Raw genomic sequence first — 22,005 nt, 5'->3', positions numbered from 1 at the left:
CTCTGGGGGAGTTGGTCTGGACTCCTGGCACGGTGTGCAGGTGGCCACCCATTCTTCGATCTCCCTGTCCATGTTGGGCCACTACATGTAACTCCTAGCCAAAGACTTCATCCTGACAATTCCAGGATGCCCTACGTGTAAAGCCTCTAATACTGCAATGCGCAGTTTGGGTGGAACAACAACCCCCCCCCCAGTAAACAGCCATTTACAACCGATAACTAATTGCGTTTGGCAAAATACATTTTGAAATCAGCCCCAACAGGCCTCTTGAGCCATCCCCTCCACACCCAGTTCAAAATTTGTTTGATGGTGGAGTCCTTTGCAGAGTGACGGGCAACGTCACTGGACAAGACAGGCCCAGTCTCAAGGCAGTCAATGAGGAGGACTGGCATCTCTGGGGTAGGGTCAGCGAGAAGTTCAGGCAGCGGGCAGCAGCTGAGAGGGTCAGCGTGCCCCAAAGTGGAGCCTGGTCAGTGGATGAGACGGTAGGAGTAGGCAGCTAGGAAGATGGTCCATCTGGTCATGCGGGGTGATAATGACACTGGGGTAGGTCAGTCCCCAGCCAGTAAGCCCAACAACGGCTTGTGGTCCGTAACCAGTTTGAAGTCCCGGCCGTATAGATACACATGGAACCTCTTTACTCCAGCCACTGAAGCCAAAGCCTCACAGTCCAGCTGGCTGTAGTTCTGCTCTGCGGCAAACAAGGTCCTGGAGTAAAATGCAATAGGGGCTTCGGTTCTGTTGGGCATGCGGTGGCTGAGGACAGTGCCGATGCCGAACGGGGAATCGTTGCAGGTCAGCACCAATGGCAGGGTGTGGCTGTATTGTACCAGGAAGGAGTCCGCCGACAGGAGTCGTTTTACCACGGCAAATGCGGCAGCCTTGGCTCTGCCCCAGGACTACTTAAAGTTCTTAGCCAGGAGACGGTGTAAGGGCTCAGCAACAGTGGCTTTCTGTTTAAGAAAGACACTGTAGAAATTAAGGAATCCGAGGAATGCCTGCAGCTCGATTTGATTGCGAGGTGTGGGGGCGTCATGAATCGCTTTGATTTTTTGTGTGGTCGGGTGAATCCCAGAGCCCTCGATTAAGTACCCTAAGAATTCAACCCTTGGCACGTTAATTTGCCATTTCTCTTTTTTGAGGCGGAGACCTTTGTCTCTAATTCGAACCAAAACTGTTTGTACATGTTTTAAAAGTTGCACTTCATTTGCAGCTGATACCATGATGTTGTTGAAATAGGGGACGACTCCTGGAATCCCCTGCAAAAGCAATTCCATGATGCTTTGGAGCAGTCAAGGGCCGATACTAACACCGAATTGCAGGCGGTGACATTTGAATGCAGGCAGTGACATTTGAATGCACCCTGTGCGTCACAATGGTTTGGGCCTCCGCCGTAGCGCCATCTGCAAGCAATTGTTGGTATGCCTGCACCATGTCCAATTTTGCGAAAAATTTTCCAGGGCCTAATGAATGAAGGAGGTGCTGTACAATGGGTACAGGGTAGGTGCTTTGTTGTAGCACTTTATTTATTGTGCACTTGTAGCCCACGCAGATGCAGACAGACCCGTCAGATTTGACATGTGTCACTATAGGGGTCTCCCAGTGCGCATGATCAACTGGCTCTAGGATTCCCTGGCCTACGAGCTTGTCAATTTCCCTGTCAATTTTGGGGTGGAGAGCAAAAGGTACTCTCCTGGGTTTTAGCCTTATTGGGGCTATGTTGGGGTCCAAACCCACATACCCAGACCAGTGCCAAAGACGTCCTTGAAATCCTTAAAGATGGCTTCAGTGCCGTCACTTCTAAGCCGAGGGTTTGGAACCAATCTAGCCCTAAGAGCCTCTGCAGGTTGCCGCTGACCACTGTCACTGGAAGTTTCCTGCTGAACTACTTGAACTTCACCTGGAAGGTGCCTTGGCCCACGATGGGAACCCAGTTTCCCTGGTAATCGCATAGGCGGATGTCAGGGTTGCGAAGATGCTGCTTCTTTAGGTTAGGGATAGCCTGCTTTAGGATAGACCACGGCATGATGGTCAGTGATGACCCGGTGTTGATCTCCATCTCACATGGAGAGTCCTCGATGTGGACAGTGACCTTCAGATTTTTGGCCTTCTGGTGCGGACTTGGCCGATTGACATGTGGTAGGTCACTGTATTGTGGCCCTCTAAGCGCCTTGGTGGCTTCTGCCAGGCCCCTTGGTTGGGCCTCTGTTGGTGGTTTGGTGCGCTTCTAGGCTGCCAGGTAGTGACAGGGAATTCGCTCCAGCACACCTTGGCAATGTGCCCCTTTCGCTTGCAGCACTGGCAGGTTGCATCGCGGAAACGGCAAACCGATCCGGCATGGTCTCCTCTGCAGCTAGCGCAAGGCGGGAGACGCGGTTTGAATTTGCGTGCCGGCTGGGCACGGCTACTGCACATACGGCAGCTGTCATCTTCTTCACCTTCTGAACTCTCGGGCTCTGCAGCCTCATGATGTACGCGTGTACTCTTTCGCGCATCTTGTGGAGTGCTTTGGTGCTGCAGAGTCTCAGTAGATTTGACGGCTGATTCGGACGCCCTGGCTTCGTCCAAGGTGATCTGCAGAGTGAGGTTAGATTTAGCGAGTAACCTCCTCTGTGGGTTAATGTCCCATACGCCGCAAATTATGCGGTCCGGAATCAGTTCGTCCAAGTCTCAGAATTCACAGTATGCTGCGGCCTTGTGGAGCGCCACAACGTACTCGTTAATTGACTTGCCCTCTTTCTGGTGTCTGATGTTAAACTCATGCCGGCGAACGTGCTTGGATGGCTTGAGCGCATAGTGGGTCCTCAGCGTCTGCTGAAGCATGGACCAGGCAACTGATTGTAGTGGTGTCAGCTCAGAGAGGTCTTTCGCCATCTCGAACACTTCCCAGCCACAGTATCCGAGGAACATGTTCTTCTTGCATCCTTCAGAAAGGCCCATGAGGTTGTTTGCCTCGAGGAAGCAGCCAAATGGTAGCATGTATGAGTCCCAGTACTCAGTGACTGGGTCATACGGAGTCAGTGGGGCGTGCATGGCCATTTTGTGTTCAGATGGTGTTTTGTGTTTGCCGCTCAAAAATGGCTGCTCGAAGCCGCACTGAGCTCCAGGCTGGATGTACTTGCTGGATGCTACGCTCTCTTGGTTCGCCTAGTTGCCTTCCAATCCCACCCACGTCGCCAGTGTTAGATTGGATAATGGATAGGCACACACAGGCTTAACGGTAACAACAGCTCTTTATTAAGTACAAGTGAAAACAATCCAGCGAAGGTGGAGTCTGACAGCAGCCCTTTTATAGGGAGCTGTCAGACCCTTCGACCAATAGGATTAAACCTCTGTTCCCGCCGGAACAGAGGACCTTGGTGGAAAGCACTGTAGTTAGAGCAAGTATCTAAGAAATACTGCAATCAATCTTGGTCACCACACTACAGAAAAGATGTTGAGGCTTTGGAAAAAGTTCAGAGAAGAGCAACTAAGACCATCAAAGGCCTGCAGACTAAACCATATGAAGAACGGCTGCAGGATTTGGGTTTGGCTAGTCTAAAGGAAACAAGAATTAGGGGTGTCATGATAGTAATATTCCAGTATTTGAGGAGCTGCCACATAGAAGGTGTGTGTGTCAAATTATTCTCCAAAGCACCGAAAGGCAGGACTAGAAACAATGGTTGGAAATCAAATCAAAGAGGGAAGCAACCTGGAATTAAGGAGAAACTTCCTCACAGTGAGGACAATTAACCAATGGAACAACTTGGACCCAGAAATCGTGAGCACTCCATTACTGGAGTTTTTAAAGAAAAGTCTAGACAGTCACTTATCTGAAATGGTATAGGTTCTGCTGCTTGAGCAGGGGGACGGACTAGAAGACCTCCAAGGTCCCTTCCAGCTCATTCTATTCTAAGAATGTAATAAAACCTATAAAAGCAAAGAGCCTGGATATCTGAGAGAAAGCCCTTCTCCAACAGCTTCTGCCTACCTGGTACTGGCCGGTGCCATCCAGGTCCCCTCCACTAAACATGATCATCTGACAGGATCCAGGAAGGGCGCCTTCTCTGTCACTGCCCACAAACTGTACCAGAACATCTGCAGGGATGGGGGGGGGGATCTTCTGGGTCTGGAAAACCCTTAAGACCTGGTTATGGCCCCACGCCTGGGAGTGATGTATTGAAGTTTGCCTAGGACCCTATTTTCTTTGATATTGCTGTTCATAAGACTGCTTTGATCTGGGCTGCTTACTTGGTTTGATGTTTTATTTGTTTTTATGAATTTATGAACAGTATTTTATGCCGCCAAGAGTCCACTGGAGTTGGGCGGTTAATAATATCAAATGAATAAATGAATGAACCTGTTTTATGCATGCATCTGTGGGTTAACATTTGCATCCCTGATTTGTAAATCACACTGCAAAATACTGAAAAATATTCAGTGTTTATTATGTATCCGAGTTTTAGTTTCACAACATACACTATATTGCCAAAGGTATTCGCTCACCCATCCACATAATCAGAATCAGTTGTGAGCGAATACTTTTGCCCCAAATGGTCACATTCCTATAAAGCTTCTGCCCTGACAATTCCTGCCCTACAGCTTTTAAATATTAATTTTCCCAAGAGCTAATCTCTACTGCAGCTGGGGAATTCTGGGAGTTGAAGTCCGGACATCTTCAAGTTGCCAAGGTTGAGAAACCCTGCTCTACTGTATCTCTCGGCATGTGAATGAGGTCACCAAGATTTGTTATATCATCTCCAGCCCAAGGATTATCTTTCCAAGAATTAACCCGCAGACCTCACAGAATGATAACCTGCATGTGCTGAATTCACACCCCACTCAACCAACCCCTGGAAAGAACGCAATGCCTACCTCATTTTAATGGAATTGGGGGGAAGGACACCCGCTCATAAGTAAAATACTTTTTAGACCGAGCGATTCGCACAGCCAACAAGATTTGCCAAGGCAAATCTGAACCAGAAGCTTATGAGGCATCCCGGCTGTCTTGTGATCCTAAGAACCTCCCACCTGGATCAGGCTGCCGAGGGGCAAGCAGGGAGGGGATGGGCTTGGGCTTATGCAAAGGGATTGGAAGGGAGCCTGGAGCATCCCTCGCTCAACCTCTGCTGCCCATTGAGAGGCCTTCCAAGCACATCCCTCGGCCGAGGGGTCTCTGTGGAGAGTGGACAACGCTGTGGCCAGAAGGTCTGAAGATCTCTCACTTGAGGGATGAGGAGCTTTTGACTGTACAGAGAGACCCCGACTTATGACATGGAATTGAAGTTCCGTTAGTTGGGTCCCTTCAGTAATAATATGACCAAGCCTCAGGCGATGATAGTTAGGGCTGTTTTAGTGTCCACCAAAAACTGGCACTTTGGTTTTTTGGCAAAACAGAATCGCCCATAGCCAACCATTGGTTCACTTGATGACTACAGCGTTCTCTTTATGAACTGTAAAACCCCTGCATTTACTAAAAGACCACCACAAAAATTGTGGATCAATCCATTTTACAACCATTGTGACACGTGACATACAATGGGCAGGCTCCAGTACAGCTGTAGGTCAAAAGACGACATGCAAGCAGATGGACATGCGTGGCCCTTTCTGAACCTGGCCCGGATACCCTCTGCCTGCCAAAGTTGATGTCTCCTCAGACTCTCTTGGTCAGGGCTGCCTTTAGTGTAGACTCGCTATGCTGAGAGCTTTCTCGGGCAACGGCGGCTGGCTTAAGGAGGGCTCCCTGCTCCTCCTCAGGATCCCAATCTTTAGTGGCTTAGAAGAGCCTTGTGAGAGCCATTTCTCACACGATGGCTTGTCTCTCATCACCCAAGAGGCAGAAAGAGACCATCCTGCTTGAGTGAAAGAGACGCTTTCTGGCTCCTTGAAATTAAGCAGCTGGGAGAGAGAGGGAAGAGAACTTCAACTTTGATTTCGTTATAAATAGAATAGAGCCGGAAGGGATCTGGGAGGAATTTTAGTCCAGCCCCCTGCTCAAGCAGGAGAACCTGCCAGTATACAATTTCAGAGAAGTAACTGTCTAGTCCAGGGGTATCAAACTCCATTTCATTCAGGGCTGCATCCGGGTTGTGTTTGACCTTGTGGGGCCAGGTGGGTGTGGCCAACTCAATGTCTCTCGTGTCGGGGACAACTATGGTGGCCCGGGTGGGGCTGGGAGATCCATTGTCTCCTTCCTTCCCTTCTTTCCTTCCTTCCTTCCTTCCCTTCTTTTCTTTTTCCTTCCTTGCTCTCTTCCTGACTTTCCTTCTTTTTCTTTCCCTCTTTCCCTTTCTCCTTTCTGGTCCCTTCTTGGATGCTCAAATGCAAAAGGGCAAACATTTCTTCTTTTTATTTTGCTTTTCTTTTAGTTTGCACATGGCCTCCCTGAGCTCCATTTTCCCTGGCAGAGGCTGCAGGAGGCCATCACAGCCAAAAACTGGAGCTTGGGAGGCTGCATGCTGGCAGAGGCACCAGAGGCCTGTCCTCCACTGTCTCCAGGGCAGCCCCATGGGCTGGATCTAAGTACTCCATGGGCCGCATCTGGTCCCCGGGCCTTACGTTTGACACCCCTGGCCTAGTCTCGTCTTAAAAACGTCCAGTGACGGAGCAACCACGATTTCTGAAGACGAGCTGTTCCATTGGTTAATTGTCGTCACTGTTAGGAAGTTTCTTCTTAATTCCAGGTTGCTTCTCTCTTTGATTTGTTTCCATCCATTGTTTCTTGTCCTGCCTTCAGGTGCTTTGGAGAATAATTTGCCCCACTCCTCTTTGTGGCAGCCTCTCAAATACTGGAACCCCACTCCCCCTTTGTGTCTCAAAACACTGCTGCTACTTGATTGTTTTGTTATTTTGGGCAAAAATGAGGGAAATGTGTGCGTTAAGACTTGTACAAAAACACATGCATTCATTCTCTTCAAAGTATAAACTCGTACGATTGTTGACTGCCCAGGGTCACTGGTGTGAGATGGGCGGCTGGATGGACAAACAAAGGCCCTGCAAACACCCACTTCTCAAAGCAGGGCAAACATCTCCAGTCTCGCCAACCTTGTCGTGTCACTGGAAACGCCTCCTTGCAGCCCCCAGAGACCCCAGGGATTATTTATTTAGTTTGCGACCCTCCAGATGGGGAGGTTGGGAAGGTAACCAGAGGAGATTCGCCTGAACCAAACCACAGATCCAGCTGGCTGATTGGAGCATTTCCCAGGCCGATTCCCCATCTGGGGCTGCAAGAACTGGGAATTTGGGGGGCGCCAGATCCAGCAGGCCTGGGGGTTCCAGCTTGGGGAACACAAGACAGATCCTGAGTGTGCTAAGACTTAATCACGGTGTGATTTCTGAAAGGTGCTCCAGGCGCTCTCGCCCCCGCCCTGGAATTAAGAAGGGCATTAATGACAACCCTGCCTACAATCCGTCCTGACAGGCGAGCATTTCTCCTGCTCTTTGCAATCACGTGGCAGAGGAGTGGAAGGATGAACCCTGTGCCTCCCGCAAGCATCAGGTGTATTTTTAAACACAGGGCGAGGGACACCATTAAGCTGTTGGCACTCTTGTGAGCCAGCGGCCCCCACAGGCCGTGGGGAACGAAGCTCACCCTGTCGACACCTCCATTCCCAAGTGAGCCTGTCAGGACAGGACAAGGAGGAAAAAGGTGTCACTACTCCAGACTCGAATTGGGATTTTCCCCAGCAAACACATCGCAAGCAGGGCTCTCCAGCCCTCTACATGAACCGGCTGGCCGCCTGCTGGGTCCTGGGCTTCTCCCTCACTGCCACGGCTTCTGCAAAGAGCTCTGGTCCGAATGCCTCTGGGGCAAAGGCAGGGAAATCTTAGCAGAAGCCTCCTCTCCGTTTCCCTTGATTTGTTCATGCACTTCCTGATAACTTTTTTTTTTCAATGACTGAAACTGGATTCTGAAATGGTCCACATTCCTGTGTGGTTTTCCAAATTACTCCATTTCTGCAATCAACATTTCTGCTTCTGGGTGCATTTATATGTTCATTTCCTCAACTGACACATCCTTCCCTGCCTAACAGGCCCCTCTGGTTCTGCTTTGAAGACTGACAATATCCAGAAGGGTCACTATCTTCTCCGGGCCCCTAGGTCAAGGAGGTGTGGATGCAGTGGGCAGCCGGTGTGGTGGTGGACAAATTAGAAGTGAAACTGGTCTGAATCCCTTCCTATCGCTCTGGAGCTTCAGATGGCCCCCCTCTCTCAGCCTGGCCCCCCTCACAGCACTCTTGGGGGGACAAAAAGTGGGACTCTAAATTCCAAGCTCAACTAAACATGTAAGTTGCTCCATGACAAAAGGCAAACGGGGTTAACTTCTCCCCCCCCCCTCGACTGAAGTGCAATAAGCAAAGGGAAACCCCAACAGAGAAAAGAGGGAAGGACGGGTGGAGGCACCACATTTCCCCTCCTCCAGGAGGGGCCACAGGGAGATGCACTTACCTGTCGCTGTTTGAGGAAGTCAAGCGCGATCTGCACATTCTGCAGGCGATGGAAGCGCATCCTCCCCTTTTCTCGAGGCTGGAAGAAAGACAAGGGAGCTCAGCCCTCCTGCCCTCTCAAGAGAAGCCTGGACCCCCCCCCCCGGGGGGATCCGTCCCTGCAGGGCTCAGCTGGGCCATGTCACGTGACCCGAAGGCTTGGAGCAACAGCTACAGAAGCCAAGCAAGGTTCTGATCCAGTCAATCAAAATTCTTCCATCGCAGCAACCTGAAGGTGTGAGGACTTCAGCTCCCAGAACTCCCCAGCCAGCATTTGTAGACTTCAAGTCTCAGACTTCCCCAGCCGGTATTTGCCAGCATGCTGGCTGGGGATTCTGGGAACTGAAGTCCCCACTTCTTAAAAGCTCAGTGACTGACAGTTCTGTAAATGCGAGGGCCCCTTCCGGAAGGTCTGGGCCTGAATCGGCTTATCTGCTAGCAATGCATCAGCCCAAGGGAGGAAGACGAAAGGAAATTGCTAAATAAGCCCACCCGTTTTTGTCACCCTGTTTACAAACTGTTACAGACCAACCAAAGAGGACAACTTGGAGCGCCAACAGCCTTCTCCAATCTGAAGCTCCCCAAATGGGCCAATGGGAAATTATGGGGTAATCCAACCTATCTGACAAGCCTGGGGGAAGGGAAACTAATCTAAGCATGTTTATCCACAGATCAACGGCTGGTGGGATTCACCTGCAGGAACTGGTAGGCCAAATTCTTGCCTTGCTCCCAGCAGTTGGTGGCACCTCTAAGCAGAGAGAGCAACATGACATAAAGGAATGCTGAGGGAGCTGAGAAGGCCCTGTGCCTTGCCTTTCAGATGGCACAAAGCCAAGGGAAAATGAAAAAAGGGGTGAGGGGCATGTCATTTATCAAGATGAGGAATGTCACTTGGTCTTACCTGAACTGCATGTCTCGAGGGTGGCGTGGGAGCAGTCACTGATGGGTATTAACACGGCCCATTTGAACGGAGACTGAGGTAAATCTGAGGTCACGCCCTCTGCTTCTCCTTCTGACTCTCCAGATTAACCGATGGTCCAGTTGAAGTAGAACCTGGGAAGGAAGGGACAGAGACCACCCAACTCCCTCCAAAGTCCCCGACTGACCTGTAAGTAACCCACCTCAGACCCTGGCGCAGGGCGTGCCTGATGGGCAGGAAGTGACTGCTCCCACGCCACCCTCGAGACATGCAGTTCAGGTAAGATCAACTGACAGTCTCCGAGGTGACTGGGGCCCTCCCCGGATTACCGGCAGAGTACAGGCCAAAAGTTACCCTCCTGGGTACTGGCCTCTGGTATCAGAGTGCCGATCCCTGATGTTCCGGCTCCGACTGAGCCGCCTCCTTTCCGATCACGCGATCACGTCCGCTGATCTGTGGACCGTGTGTAGCAATGCCCGGGGCGTGCGGCTTGGAGATTTCCCCCCCCCCCAGCGGTTTAAGCCCTCAGCCATGCAGCAAGCAAGCTTGTGCTAATGCCGGTAAGATGGGCGCCGCTAAGGGAGGTGAGAGGAGTTCAAGAAAAATCAAACACTGAGAAAAGTCTCGTATCAATGGAGAGCCAGGAAAATTATCTCCTTCTAGACCGAAGACTGAGTTTAATCTGGAGAGTCAGAAGGAGGAGCAGAGGGAGTGTCCTCAGATTTACCTCAGTCTCCGGGCAAATGGGCCGTGTTAATACCCATCAGTGACTCCTCCCACACCCCGCCTCGGAGGCCAGGGAAGTTCACCCATCCACTGAATGTCCCAAAAGTGCTTTTTTGAGAGGCAAATGGACTTTCTGGTTTTTCTTTGAATACCTTTCGCTTTTCATTCAAGAAGCTTCTTCAGGTCTGAAGAAGAAGAGCTGAAGAAGCTTCTTGGATGAGAAGCGAAACGTCTTTGAAGAAAAACCAAAAAGTCCAGTTGCCTCTCCAAAAAGCACCTTTGGGACAACCCTGACCTGGAGGACTGAGAGTCTCCATAGGCATCCACTCAATGGATGAGCAGCTGAGATTCCTTCTCGCATTGCTGACCTTTGGGTCTGTGCTCAGGTCAACCGCTCTCTATTGGGCCGGGGGGGGGGGGCTGAACAAGAGGAATGCTCAGGTTTCTTACCCTGTTTTCTTGTTTACGGGTTGCCTGATGAAAATCTGGGGGAGTCAGCTGCCAACTTCAGGCAATGCTAGGGGCTCTCACACAAAATGTCATTTTGGATCACGTGTGTGTGTGTGTGTGTGTGTGTGTGTGTGTGTGTGGCCTCATACAAGGATTTTGGCTTGGGGTGCCATATGGCCCCCGCTACAAGGAAACCCATATGGAGTTACTGTGGCTGTAATCAAGCAACAATTGAAGGGGAGAGGTAAAGGCACAGCCGGGATGCTTTAAGAGCGCTTTTCCCAACTGCAACCATGTACTTTGAACTGCAGGGCCAAAAGCCAGAACATCTAGAGGACCAGAGAATTGGGGGTGGGGGTGGGGGCTTTCGGAAGAAGTCCAGGGGAGCAAAAAAAGCAAAACGGGTGGTGAGAAATGAGGGAGGCTGCATGGAATATTCCCCTGGGTGGCACGAACCGAGGAGGAGGAGGAGGAGGAGAGGGGCCAGTTGCACGGCCCCTTTGACCAGAGTGAAGACCCTGCCCTCGCAGACTCAGGCCCTGCAAAGTCACAGAGTGCTCCAGCAATAACACGAAAAGCATGCTGCAGTAAGTGACAATTCTGTTACACCCTACAGCCAAGAGCATGTCCCCTTCTCCCCTTGGTCTGCCCTGCCTGAGGGGCTGCCCACCACCCGAGCTGCCCTGTGCAACTGTCCTGCAGCAGCCAATGAAGGGGCAGCCACCCCTACTTCCCCCCCCCCCCGGGAAAAAGAGTGTCGAGCCACCCAAAGAGATGCTCCCAGCACAGAAGCAACCTGATGGCTCTCAAGCACAAGTGAGATGCAGCAGCAAAGGCAGGCAACCATCAATGGTTGACTTTAACAAGGCCTCTGGGGGTCTCAGGGTGAAAACCTGGCAGTGGGGGAGGGTAGTGAAGATGCTGGAACCGGAGCAGACACACTTGTGTTCAATCCGGCCTCAACCTAAGAAGGGATGAGGAACTGGCCTTGAGGAAAGGAGGGAGGAGCCTTCCAGGGGAGGAAAGCCATGCAAATGTTTCATGTCAGAAAAGGTGCTTCCTGCACCCCGATTTCCTGAGAAAAGAGAAGCATCAGAAAGAAACTGCCATTTGTCAGAAATGGTGTAGGGTCTCCTGCTTGAGCCGGGGGTTGGACTAGATGACCTATAAGGTCCCTTCCAACTCTGTTAATCTGTCAAAATAACCCCACCCTGGTTTTTTGGGGGGGTGCAAAATGAAGAAACAGCCATGAAGTGCCCTTTACAGTAAAGTCCTAAGTGGAATAGCAGGACGTTGAAATCCCGTGAAGTTCCTTTCTGCCCAGCCTTAGGCTTCTCCTGAGTTTCTCCAGCTTCTCTCTTTCTCAGGAGCCACAGAGTCCCCTTGAAGGATTCCTCCCCTCCTGTTCCCAAGGCCAGGGTTAGATGCCTCCCTCAGCCCAACCTGGGGGAAATGGGAGGGACCACAATCTATGCCATCATGAGAGCCTGTGCAAATAATGTTCCAAAAAAAAAAAAAACATTAAAAAGGCTCATCTGGGAAGGAGGAGATGACTCCTGGAGAGCCCTTTGCCCCAATCGCTCTCTCATCCCCACGCAGGAAGGGCCTAAGTCTCCTCCTTAAGGGGCCCCGGCCTGCACAACGCTCCTCCATGGCCAAGCAGAGATCCAGCTGCTGTAGCAAGGCTGCTTTCCTTGCAAGCACATCGAGGGAGTCCTCTGGTGTCAGAGGCGGGCGAGTGGGCAGCCTGCAGAACCAAATGCTGCTTCTGCCACACAAGACTCTTCTGGGAAGGACCCTGGTCTGTTTCTCCTCACAGAGGAAAACCTTCTGCCAGTTTCCCCTGTACAGTGTGATAGATGGCTTCCTAGTGGCGTTCACTTCCCAAACACACAACTAGCAATCTGGGAACCCCATTCCCAACACATCTGGAAGTCTGAGGAAGGCTGCCCTGAGGTTACAAATCTGGGAACAAAAGGTGGTTGCGGAAGTGTGCAAGACCTGGAAAAAAGGCAAACCATTGTGTGCTCACACTCGGTGAGTTAGTATTCTTCACACATCCCCAGCTACTGACACCAGAAACACATCCAGATAATCCAGTGGATTCCTCACAGCCTTCAAGTCCTAAATGAAATCCTATTCCAGCCTCTGGCAGGGGGAAAGGAAGTTTGCACTCCCTTTGAAAGGAAAGCAGCATGCCCACTCTTCCCTTGGCAGCATCCACATGGATTCAGCTGCCAAGGTTTTAGGGCAATGGGAGACCTTGTAAAACGGAAGCAAAGAGGAGAAGCCCACCTCCCTTGCTTTGTTGGATGCCTCAGAGCAATGGGCCCCTGGAGCCTCCAGGATAACACAACATGTGGGCAACCGAGTGGGGTTCTGGGGGTATGAAATGAGGGTGGTCCCCCTCCCCCACCACTTCTGCTGGATCCTTCCCTTCCTTTGGCCTGCAGCATTTGGAGACCTCCAGCTCCATCTGGCTCTTTCGTGGGCAGGTGAGCTACTCACACCCAGAGCGCCAGAGGCAGCTCCAGAGTAGAATTATGGAAAGAAAACCACAAATTTAAGCCGAAGGCCCTGGGGAAGACACCGGCTCACAGGCTAATCTGCCATCTGTAATTTGGTCATTTCCATTTCTTAGGAGATGCTGGAAGTCCTGCCTGAAATCTGAGGTATTTCTGGATTATCGGAATGTGTCCAGTACCAGTTGCTATTGTTCCTCCATGGTGGTCATTGACCTACTGTATCCTCCTCCTCCTCCTCACACTCTTCGCTGCCCAAGCGACTCCAGGGTGGGACTTTCACCAAGCAAACAGTTTTCTGTCCTGAGGTTTCCTTGGGCTAATAAATAGGATGGACAATACAGCACTAAATGGAAGTACATGGGACACACACCAAAGAAAAGAAAAACGCCACACACAACAAATGCACAGGAAGAGCAGTGCACAAACACGTTCTTTGCCTGACTAAAAATGAATTCTCAAACGCATAGCTCCTCCAGATCTTCCACAGCCCACATTCGCCAAGCACTCACAGCTCCCAGAAGTGAGCCATCTGATAGGGAAAAAAGTTTGGTGAGATCCAAAGATTACAGGGCTCAGGCCAGCTGCTGCTCCTGCTGCTGCTGTGGAAACAGTTTAGGACCAAACCTTTTGGATGGCAGAGAACGTGCTTCATGTCCAAGGGAAAGAAATAAAAAAGGAAAGAACTTTGATTGGGAGTCACTAAAAATACGGTAGGTTCTGAAGGACACGCTTAGGACACCAAGGGAAGGGGGGCACTCCAGATTTTTCCCCCTATCATGTCTTTAATTCAGTGTTTCCCTGTGTTGGCCATTTCTAGGTATGTGGACTTCAACTCCCAGAATCCGACTGCCAGCGTGGCCATTCGTAAGATACTACACTTGAGTTAGCCCAAAGGCTGAGATACAATTGACAAGAATTTTGGCGGTCCCTATGCCTAGAAATGGCCACGGTTGGGAAACATTATTCTTTCACCACTACACTCAACTTTAGGTTTTTTTTTTTTAAATAATTGTTCTCATCTGCCATCTTCAATTTTAATCAACATTATTTAAAAACATTTTATTCGGCACTAAAGTTTGAAGGAGGGTTGGAAGGAGTTGTCAGAAATTGCACTTGTTTCAATCTCCTGGTGTGAGGGATTTGTTTCTGTTGGGGCCACATCTCGGCCTTAACCTGGCCCTGGGAAAGTCGTTTCCTTTGTGGCATCTTGGAAACTCACCAACTTGACGCCCGAAAGGACCTCCAGCAGGGAGATGAGGTTGTGACCATCTCGCAGATCCTCGTAGAGGTCATTGATGTGCTTGCGCACCTGTGGGGACAGAGCAGAGAGACAACGCTGTGCGGATGCTGAGAGGACTGCAAGGAGAAAGAAAATGTGTACAACAAACTTTCTCAACCATGGCAGCTTTTCAAAGGGGTGGATTTCAATTCCCAGAAATCTCCAGCCTGCAAAGCTGGCTGAGAAATTCTGGGAGCCAAAGTTCACCCCTTTGAAAGCTGCCAAGGTTGAGAAACCCCCATGCGGAGAAATTCTCACTGGAAAGAGGAAAACCTGCTATAAGAACTGAAGACCACTGTTCCCTCTAAGGTGCGCGGCTGCGCGGCTGCGCACATGGCATGAAAACACCGCGCAGCAGTTTCCAACTGCCGCGCAGTGATTTCTACTGTCACAGGCGCCGGAGGCTGGGGAGGTCCTTTGCAGACGGCTAGAACTTGCCGCCCGCAAAGGACCTCCCCGGACTTGTTTTGGTGAGCGCGGGGCGACTGAGTTCAGCAAAGCAAGCCCGGGGAGGTCCTTTGTGGGCAGCCAATCCTAGGTGCTTGCGCCTGGCGCTGCAGATAAGATAAACTCCCAAAGCCCCTGCCGCTACCAGAATATCTGCTACCTGAGCTGAGCCCCGCATTACCCCTGCCCCCTCCTTCTCTGCTGTGCTTTTGAGGAGCCATGAGGCCGCGGGAGCCAGTAGGAAGGCGGCGGAGGGGGCGGGAGCAGGGGGGAAAAGGCCTCATGGCTTCTCAAAAGCACGGCGGAGGAAGAGAAGGCAGCAGGGGTAACGCGGTGCCCAGCTCAGGTGCTCCGAGTGGAGGGGGACGCACCGCCGCCGCTGCCATGGGCGGGGGCACCAGCGGGAGCTTTGGCGGCTTCACTCCAAATGTGGTGGTGCTGTTGGAGGAGGAGGAGGAGGAGGAGGTGGCAGCTGTTATTCTGGTGGCGGCAAGGGCTCATCGGCATCTTCAGCAGCAGCCCTGCCCCCTGTGAAAAAAAACGAAGATGGAGCAGATCCACACAGATGACGTCGCCGCAACATGACTGGAGGAGGAATTCTGGGAGTTGAAGTCCACAAGTCTTAAAGCTGTCAAGTTTGAAGACCCCTTGGTTTTTTTTTTCCCTAAAGGGTTAAGGATGCAAGGATCTTGTAACTTGACAGCTTTAAGACTTGTGTGCTTCAAATGCCAGAGTTTCTGACCCAACATTTTGGTTGCTAAGCAGGAGCGTTGTTAAGTGATACTATATAACACTTTTAATTAAGCGGGTACCTTGAATAAACATAACTTTGAGTTTCAAATAATATTGATTTTGTTGTTGTCTTAGGTGACACCTGTGAAAAAAATTCAGGTGCTGCTCAGGCATAAAAATGTGCCGCTCAAACACTATACTTTTCTGCTCACATTGAAAAAAAATTAGAGGGAACATTGCTGAAGACCGGCCATTACTCAGCATGTTGATCGATCTTCATTCACCCAACGCTGTTTTGCTTCCGAGACTATTTTATTTCTGCTGTTTAAAAATGAAATGGTGGAGGAAGGGGAAAAGGAAGAGCAGATCTAGTAGAATCAAAGGTATGTGGGGCTTACCTTCATCAGGTGCTTATTCACCCATTTTGTGAAGGTCTTTTTCTGGACCCGGTCCCGTTCATCTGCAAAATGAAAGAAAATGCAAACAAGTTAGCTTTTTGATCACCTGAGGAAATAAGCACAGACACAAGCTTCCCTATTGTAGGTTTGCGAGCAAAGCCTCTTTTAGGCCTGTAGTTTAGGGCCCCCCTCCAGCCGCCAGCCCCCTTCCCAGAGCGCTGCAGGTTTGCAGGTTTCTTTGCAACCAATAGAGGGTTTTCTCCACAGGGATACTTTAATCTTTTGTTAAAATATGTATTTATTTTGACTAGATGGGTCTGCCTCCTCTGCTTCATCCTCTGGGGAAAGACGGAATCAAAGGACAGCAGGGCCTGCGGCCTTTCTTCATTTTTCAAAAAGTCGCTTGCAGCGTCAGGGGACTGTTGAGTCCTGTAATATGTACCAGAAGATGCTTCCCGTGTCATAGAATGTGCTCCCTGGGTGCAGAGGGGGAATTCAATATTTCCTAGCATTGAGGTCTACGGGATTATAAACGAGCACAACTTTCAAAAGGGTTCAAACCAGATCAGAGATATTCCAAAGAGTTCCTGTCTCAAGGATACAAATTTCTATAAATATAAAAGTAGCAAATAAACAAATTGATCCATTAATGTTTCTTTAAATCAAGGAGGCAACCTGTATGCCCCAAACTGCGGTGTACTTCAAGGTGGGAGTTATATAAAAGCTATCATGTAAACCCCAAGATCAAAAAAGGGAAGCCCTCCACCAGTAGAAAATAACGTTTCTTTCTTTTCCTTCTCTTCTCAGGTTTGCTATGTATGAATAATCTCTTGCCTCGTAAAGAAAATGTGTTAGGGGCTCCTCTTCCCTTTTCCTCTTCCTTCCTTTAGTGAGCAGGAAGCTTGCTGCCTTATCCCCCCCCCCACTGTCTGTTTCTCAAGGAGGAAGCAGTCACCTGGCAGCTTTTAGGTCATGCCCACTGCAGCTGGCAGCTACTCAAGAGGTTACTCCTTTGTCAGGTGTCATAGTTTAGTAAACAATCTTCCAAAACCTTCAGCTGCTTTGTCATTTTCACTGCTTCCTCCAGAGGAATTCCCTTGGTAGATTCCTGTCAGCCTCCCTGTTTCCTCATTCCGTGAGGCCCAGAACCACATAGAAGGTAACCGATAGCATCACACATGAAGGGCTTCCAACAGGTTTCCATGAATGTCCTCTTCCCATTTTATTTATTTTATCAAGCATGTATAAGGTAACAGATATAAACATGATTATGAATACAGGAAATGGATACAAATAAGTGGGGACGGGAGGCATGTTGGTGTGCTTATGCACACCCCCTCACAGATCTCTTGGTGAGGTCAACAGTAGACAGTCTGAGGTTAAAGTTGGGGGTTGGGGGTTGGGGAAGTGACCACAGAGTCAGGTAGAGCATTCCAGGCGTTGACCACTCTGTTGGTGAAGTCGTATTTTCTGCAATCGAGTTTGGAGCAGTTTACCTTGAGTTTGTATCAATTGTGAGCTTGTGTATTGTTGCGGTTAAGCTGAAGTGGTCATTGACAGGTAGGACATTGTAGCAGATACTTTTGTGTACTATGCTCAGGTCAGAGCAAAGGCAGCGTAGTTCTAAGTATTTTTAAATATTCTAAATATTTTAGCTATTCTAAGTAATCATATTCCATGAAACATGACACCTTCAGATTCAATTAGGCATATATATATATATATATATATATATATATATATATATATATATATATATATATATATATATATATATATATATATATATATATATATATATATATATATATATGTCTGTCTTTACCCTGCCCAACTTCTGCTAATCACAGAGCCAGCATTAATGAAACAAGAGATAAAAGCCCACATCCAAAGCTCAGCTCACTCGCTCTACACCAGAGAATGTTTGGAAAGTTCTGGACCAGTACAGTATCGTGGAAGCCCGTCGCTTATAGTCTAGTGATAGGAAAACGGTGGGCATAAGAAAACATCAACATGGAAGCAAGACATAAAAATCATATTGGTCCACGTCAACCTGCTTGCTGGAAGTGAACCATGTGGAGGGTTTGCAATGAAGTACCAATAAATTCCTTATTATGAACGTCCCGACACAAACTTTTTATTCCTCTGTCAACATTTAGACTGCAGGCTCTCCTAGGCTTCATGGTCACTAAGGCCCTGTTCTAGGAAAGGGCAAACATCTGGCTTGAAGAATCTGCTCTGCTTCTGAGGAGAATCCTTTAGATTCAGCACTACATAAAAGGCTCCCGCTCTGAGCCCCACGTGTCTTCTGCGGAGCCATCGCAATCCAAATCTACAGCTTCCATTCACCTTTCCACCAAGTCCCACCATACACACGTCCCTTTCGAGTTCTTTATTAATTTAAACATCTCTTTTCATCCCCACTTTTATTTATTTTTATTTATTATTCATATTTATAGACCGCCCCCTCTCCCGAAAGGGACTCGGGGGGTGGGGGTGGGGAATCACTCAGCCTGGCTCCTGGCCTTCAGCCTCCAGGGACAAATATCAAGTGAAAATTGTGTACATTCTGTGCTTTAAGACTTTCCTTCTGTGAAACCTTGGCAAAGCTTCTTTTCTCGGGCCCCGTTTGCACCGATTTCCCAGCATTCACAGATTCAACAGAGCTTCCACCACACCTTTCACCCAAAACGTTACTTGCAATTGATGTCCAGGAATGTTCCCATGGATAGCTTGTTAAAAGAATTCTCAGAATTATTTCCCATGATGAAAATATTTCTACCATATGTAAAGAAGCCTCAAGGCACCTCCTCTACTATCACCTTAATTACTATGCCTCCCTCCCTGCCACTCCACTATTCTCAAGGTGGGGCCATTTTGAGGTGCTCTGTCTAATGTTAAAAGACAGCCCACTCCCAATGGCACTCATCATGGGACTGAAACAGAGAAGGAAGTTTGGTAGCCCACCCATCGAGGATTAAATAGCTGAATGTTCTCAGCAGAGCCAGAGATTCCATGCTCAAAAGACCACATTTTGCCAGGTGGCAAGCTAGGTGTGGGGGTTCATAAGGCACCGTTATTGGACAATTTGTGAAACATTTACCATTTCTGACAACAATCTCCTCCCCCAAATCCTGTTCCATGAAGCTTTTGTCTTGGCTTGTCATATACTAGCTCTAACTCTTGAGTGACCCATATAGCAGGGCTGTCAAACTCACAGCCCCTGGGACGGATGTGTCACATGCTGGCCATGCCCAGTTTAGCAAAGGGGGGAAAAGTCCCAATGCGTCATGTGGCGATGCCTGGAGGACAGGAGTTTGACATCCCTGCCATATACAAAACAAAGTCTATCCCTACAGCAACTTCTCTCCAATCAAATGCTCTCCGGGTGCACCAGATATCATTGCCCCACCAGCTGAGGGTAACGCCTGTGGCCATCTAACACACTTGGGGGTGGGGGGGAGTGAGACACAAACAGGCTAAAAATTATTTTACTTTAGTACTGGTGTATCTATTCCATTCTTAGCTAAATATTTGAAGAAACAAACAATGCGTTATTTGAAGTATTATTTGAAATAGGAAGCATGGACCTCTGATTTGCCAGTTGCTGTAGAACAGCAGGGCTAATGATGAGAGTTGCTGGAGGGCGTGGAGGAGCAGAAGGTCCCCATTTCTAACTCCTCTTAAGATGCCTTTAAAAAAAACTGTCTACCACATCATGTCTACTAAGGGTGCAAAAATCACGAACAAGCAATAGAAGACACTGCTGTCAGCTGCCTCAGGATGTACTTGCCCAACCCATGTGGTGCAAATAAAGCAGACAAGTAGCAGAACCATTGTGTCTCAGGAAGAATGGCCCTTTTAAGGAGGAAGCAGCAGCCGAGACTCCCAACTTCAGGGGTTGGAAAGAGCCATCCCAACAGAGCTCTGCTCTTCCACTGACTGCCATGGAGCCTCACCTGTGCCAGGCCCATGAGCTGAACTGGAGCTCTGAGACCTCCATCCTGGTCAACGTGGCTGAGATGGAAAAGCTTCCCAATTGCAGTCAAATTCCCAATCGGAATTCCCTGCCTACCTTCTGCATCAAATTTCTTCTGCAGATACTCAAGATAAAGTGCTCAAGGCAGCCAGCTCACCTTGTGATAGTAAAACCCAACTAGTTTGTCCTCCCAGGGTGTTACCTGCCGATTGTAAATTTAAAAGGTTCCTTCCAGTCTCAGAGACCTTCCATAAGCACCCAGTCTGTCCTCCCAAGATCATTCAAAGATGAGAAGTCATATTGGGCAAAATGATGGTTGAGGCCATCGAGAACACAAAAGATAAAATGAGACCAGCACCAACACTAATTCAAACAAAAGGAACCAAACTCAACAGCTCATAGCTTTGAATTAACAGGTTTGGTTTGGATTCAAGGTTGCTCCATTTCTCACCCTCCCCCCACCCCCAAGAAAGGCACAAGGCGGGCAGAGGCATACTAACCAATGCAACACATCTGGCACGCCAGGTGGGCATTCAGCTCCCTTTCTGTTCTGCGAATGTGCCACATGCTCCTTTGTGGTTCCAGCGCAAACTGCATTAAGGCTTCCGGATGTAACTGAACTCTTCCATCTTCCTGCTTCTGCTGTAAGGCTTCTTCAGCGTGATCTCCCAGCCCTTTGCCACCCGCTTCCTCCCCACAGCTCCTCCCCCTACTTCCTACTTCACCATCGGCCATGGAAGGAAGGGCCTGTGCTGGGCTTTCCAGAAAGCAGGCTGCCCCCTCCGGAGCTGCCCCCTTAGAGATCAGGAGAAAAGTTCTCCTTCCTTAAAAAGCTTGGGGTTTTCTGGAGAATGCGAGGCAACCAAGGCCCTCAGCTCTTTTGAGCCAGGCAGATTAAGGCACCAACAGAAGGTTAAATGCCAGCTACGGTCAATTCAGACGTGTTCAGGAGATTGGCCAACATCCTGCTTCCCTCCACAATTAGGTTAAGTTCGTTCAGCCAGAGGAGCCTTAGGAGGAGAGACCCCTGCTCTTCCCAGCACCCTTCCACCTTCCAGCAGAGGCATGTGAGAATAAAAATCTAGGGTAAAAACATTCAACCCTGGCTGAACTTTCTGGCCGAGGGGTGGCAGGGAAAGAGATGCTGCTTCCCAGAGGGTAAGCAATGGGACACAGGGCACCCTGCCACACTCACAGCTACTCAGGCGCCCGAGCAGGAGGGCATCTTCCAGGGTTCCAGCTCAGCCTTCTAAAGAACCCACTTACTCCCTGGGATGGGTGGCATCTTCAATCCGCTTCCCAGAACAGGCCAGTGCATTGTCTCTCCCTCCAGATTCGCTGGCCAGCTTTGCTGTCAATAGCAAAGCATCAAATGTGCTGACACAATATGACCCAGAGGGAAAAACAAGAGTCCGTTCTTTCCTTATGCATCTCTGCTGGTCCGGCAGCCTTGTCGCCAGTCACAAAGGCATCCCGTTGAGAAGGCTGAGGACCCGGAGCCTGGCTCTGGGATTCACGAGTTCTGAGAGCAGCACCGTTTTGAAAAATGACCGTTTGGAATGTCCAGGGCAGAGATAAGAGAGGCTGTTTATCCTTCTTGTTTTCCTTTTCTTCCTCTTCTTCTTCCGCTATTTACAACAGCCACTGGTCCTCTTTCAGCCAGGCCATGCTGCTTTGCTCAGAGGTCCAGTGGGGTTCACAGGAGGCGGGGAGCTCTGGATTTTTCCACAAATGGCCCCAAAACCAGCCTTGGAAGGTGGATCTACTTCCCCTCCCAAGGCATCGGCCACCCCCACTTTTCTTCTTCCTGGCCCGTTCTTGGATTCCACAGATAAGATTCCCTTCTCCCACCCTCGCCCAGTGTCACCATGAGCTAATAATAAGCCCCTGGCTCCTTCTCCCTGCCAGCTTATCTCCGGCCGGTTAATCTTTGTCCAGAGCCAGCCCTTCTGACTGAGCAACCTGTGGCCGTCCTCTCCTTAACTCTTTGCAGCTGCCATGGTGTCCCCTGGCCACATTGCCCCTCCAACAGGAACCAACTGTTGCACAGCCATCCGGACTGAGACCAGCCCCACCAGAAGAGCA

General features: G+C 49.6%; 1 protein-coding gene across 15 annotated transcripts in view; it reads right to left on the bottom strand.

Annotated features, from left to right (window-relative positions):
- The window catches only part of MACF1 (microtubule actin crosslinking factor 1), a 325,486-nt gene that overhangs the window by 211,967 nt on the left and 91,514 nt on the right, over positions 1 to 22,005 (bottom strand). For all 15 annotated transcript variants that reach the window (XM_081962854.1, XM_081962865.1, XM_081962863.1 and 12 more), the window contains exons 2-4: positions 15,942 to 16,003; positions 14,305 to 14,394; positions 8,428 to 8,505 (exon numbers count right to left, since the gene is read on the bottom strand). In XM_081962854.1, coding sequence (XP_081818980.1) covers positions 8,428 to 8,505; positions 14,305 to 14,394; positions 15,942 to 16,003 — 230 coding nt within the window. The remainder of the gene's footprint in view (positions 1 to 8,427; positions 8,506 to 14,304; positions 14,395 to 15,941; positions 16,004 to 22,005) is intronic.

The sequence above is a fragment of the Natrix helvetica genome (genome assembly GCF_964273705.1).
Source record: "Natrix helvetica genome assembly, chromosome: 9".
In the NCBI taxonomy this organism is placed as follows: Eukaryota; Metazoa; Chordata; class Lepidosauria; order Squamata; family Natricidae; genus Natrix; species Natrix helvetica.
Note: the sequence above shows the minus strand (reverse complement) of the source record. Positions and strands in the feature narration are given on the sequence as shown.